We start from the raw sequence: 3,326 nt of genomic DNA on the forward strand, positions 1-3,326 counted from the left end.
CTGTAATCCTAGCCGCTCAGGAGCCTGAGGCAGGAGAATCACCTGAACCTGGGAGGTGGAGGCTGCAGTGAGCTGAGATCGTACCACTGCACTCCAGCCTGGGTGACAGCAAGACTTTGTCTCAAAAAAAAAAGGAGAGTTGGGGGTTGTGACATCAGCTCCCATGTGTCAGGTACCTATGTGTGCCAGGCTCTGGGCATAGCATGTTGACAATTCATTGAATCCCCACAACCTCCCCTTTTTTTTTTTTTTTCCTGAGACGGAGCCTCATTGTGTTACCCGGGCAGGAGTGCAGTGATGCAACCTCAGCTCACTGCAACCTCTGCTTCCCAGTTTCATGCAATTCTCCTGCCTCAGTTTCCCAAGCAGTGGGATTACAGGTGCACACTGCCACGCCTGGCTAATTTTTGTATTTTTAGTTGAGACAGGTCTCACCATGTTGCCCAGGCTGGTCTCAAAACTCCTGACTTCAAGTTATCAGCCCACCTTGGCCTCCCAAAGTACTGGGATTATAGGTGTGAGCCACTGCGCTTGCCCCACAACCTCCCTATGATTCCCATTTTGTAGATGAGGGCTTCAAGGCTTAGTGAGGTGCAGGAATAAGCTCAACGTTACCCAGCCAGAGTTGGAGAGAGAGCAAGAAGAGAGGGCAGGGTTGAGGGAGGGGTTAGCTTTTCCAAGTAGGTGAGGCTTGGGCGTGTTCCACTGAAGGGAAGCAGGGCCAGGTAGATGCGCCGGGAGAGAGGACTGCTTGCTGGCATGGCCTTCTTGGGGAGGCGGAGGAGTAGCCTCCAGATCTGATGCAGGTATACCCTTCAGTGAGGAGGCAGGAAGATGGGGGTATTGTGCCTGAGGCCTCTTTTAACCCTGTGCTGTAGGAGTGTGAGCGGAAGGGTGGAGTAAGAACCTTGGGAAAGTGGAGAAATGAGGATGAAAGTTGCTCCAGTCTGGGCGCGGTGGCTCACACATGTAATCCCAGCACTTTGGGAGGCCGAGGCAGGAGAATCTCTTGAGCCCAGAAGTTCGAGACCAGTCTGGCTAACAACAACAACAAAAAAGAAGCCAGGCCTAGTGGCATAAGCCTGTGGTCCCAGCTCCTGGGAAGGCTGAGTCAGGAGGATTGCTTGAGCCTAGGAGGTTGAGGAGGCTGCAGTAAACAGTGATTGTGCCACTACACTGTAGCCTGGAGACAGAGCGAGCCTCTTGCCTGGGCCTCCCCATGCTGGAAGGCTCTGCCAGAGCTGGGGCCTGGGGATGAGGGGAGAGGAGGCTGCTGGCTGGCTCCACAGGGTAGAGGTGGTGGAAGGATGAGGACCTGGGGCTGTGGAAGGTGCCGGGACAGGAGAGGGCAAAGTACCAGCCCTGCGGTCTGGGTAGGGTGGAGGAGGAAGTTAACTTAGGAAGCGGGTGATGTGCTAGAGGGAAACTGAGGAATGGGAAGTTGAAGGTGCAGTGGGGCGGACTGAATGGACAGTGGGGAATGTTGGAGAGGATGGGGAATCTTCAAGGGGGAGCCATTTTGGGGGTTGACAAGGCCAGATGTGTGGCTGCTTGAGGGGAGCTGAGGTTGATTGAAGGGGATCACTGAAGATGCAAGAATCCAGGTAAACAAGTGTGATCGTGAAGTCCATGGCTCCGAGCAAGGGGTCCTTAGTGAAGACTCACTGAATTTCTTTCCTTTTTTTTTGGAGACAGAGTCTTGCTCTGTCGCCAGGCTGGAGTGCAGTGGCGCCATCTCGACTCACTGAATTCTCAGCCTCCCAGGTTCAAGTGATTCTCCTGCCTCAGCCTCCTGAGTAGCTGGGACTAAGGCACACGCCACCACGCCCAGCTAATTTTTGTATTTTTAGTGGAGACAGGATTTCACCATGTTGGTCAGGATGGTCTCGATCTCTTGACCTTGTGATCCACCCACCTTGGCCTTCCAAAGTGCTGGGATTACAGACGTGAGCCCCCTCACCCAGCCAGTTCACTGAGTTTCTAATAATCGGAACTAGTTTCAGTCACCACCGTCTTAGTGATGGCCCTGGGTAGGGGCAGATTATGCAGTAGGAACTGGCTTCTGGGACTCGCCCCATGGACCTGAGCGTGGCAGTAGAGTAGTTCTCAGAGGAAGGTGGTGGGAGTCGTATTGACTGGGCAGGTGCCCCCAAAAGTTGTCTCCTAAATGAAAGGGATGGGCAAGTTTCCTTCGGGACGGTCGCAGAGGGATGTGTGTGTGCAGCAGCTGTGCTGGTGAAGGAGTGTGTTCTCCTTCAAGTGAGGCTTCCCGAGGACATGCAGGCTGAAGCTCGAGGTGGTCCGTTGGGGGCGCTGCTCCAGCGTGGTGGGGAGGAAGGTGAGAGGAGACCTGGGCGAATCTGGGTCCTTGCTAGCTTCCTGGAGTGGGTTGCTGCCACAGGCTGAGACCCCAGCGGGTGTCCAGAGCCTAAGGTGCAGCCAAGGGCCTCGCTCAGGGCGCCAGGGTTGGGAGTGTGGTGGACTCAGGTGAATCGCTGCCTTCTAGGGCTGGGCCTGGTGCTGGGCCCTGTTGGTGCTGAGTGGGGAAGCCAGTTGTGAAGCCAGTGAGTCCTTGGGCTGCAGTTCACAGCATGAGCTCAACCCACATGGCCTGGGAGCAGAGCTTGTTCTCTGTCATCTGGTAACTGTGACCGCATCTCTGTGCCTCAGTTTCCCTGTCTGTAAGATAGGACCCTCTGCTGGGCGCGGTGGCTCACGCCTGTAATCCCAGCACTTTGGGAGGCCAAGGCGGGCAGAGCAGGAGGTCAAGAGATCGAGACCATCCTGGCCAACATGATAAAACTCTACTAAAAATACAAAAATTAGCTGGGTGTGGTGGCACATGCCTGTAGTCCAGCTACTTGGGAGGCTGAGGCGGGAGAATCGCTTGAACCTGGGAGGCGGAGGTTGCAGTGAGCCGAGATCGAGCCACTGCACTCCCACCTGGCAACAGGGCGAGACTCCATCTCGGGAAAAAAAAGATAGGAACCTCTTTGAGCTGTTGTGAGGATTACATGAATTACTCTACGTAAGAGGTGTGATTGGTGTTAGGCACAAGATCCATTGGGCTGGCTCAGAGAGCCTCATGCAGGCTTTCCCAGGGATGGTGGCCAAGGGAGGATGCACTCCCCGTCCCGGGGGTGCTTTGGGGAGGCAGCACCCCCAGCTTGGAGCCAATGTGTTCCCTCCCCAGCTACCCGCATCCAGCCCCACTTCTCTAGCAGGGCTGTCTCCTGCCCCTCCCCCCAGGGCATGTTCCAGTTCTGTAGGGGATGGGGAGGAAGGCAAGTTTTATAAAATGTTTTATTTTATTTATTTATTTATTT

At 55.0% G+C, this 3,326-nt stretch overlaps 1 protein-coding gene across 1 annotated transcript in view; it reads left to right on the forward strand.

Moving 5' to 3' along the window:
• Positions 1 to 3,326, forward strand: part of SETD1A (SET domain containing 1A) — a 38,258-nt gene that overhangs the window by 27,873 nt on the left and 7,059 nt on the right. Inside the window, exon 14 of the mRNA XM_011933659.1 lies at positions 2,261 to 2,384. Within this exon, the coding sequence (XP_011789049.1) occupies positions 2,261 to 2,384 (124 nt within the window). The remainder of the gene's footprint in view (positions 1 to 2,260; positions 2,385 to 3,326) is intronic.

The sequence above is a fragment of the Colobus angolensis genome, unplaced genomic scaffold (genome assembly GCF_000951035.1).
Source record: "Colobus angolensis palliatus isolate OR3802 unplaced genomic scaffold, Cang.pa_1.0 Scaffold128, whole genome shotgun sequence".
Classification (NCBI taxonomy): Eukaryota; Metazoa; Chordata; class Mammalia; order Primates; family Cercopithecidae; genus Colobus; species Colobus angolensis.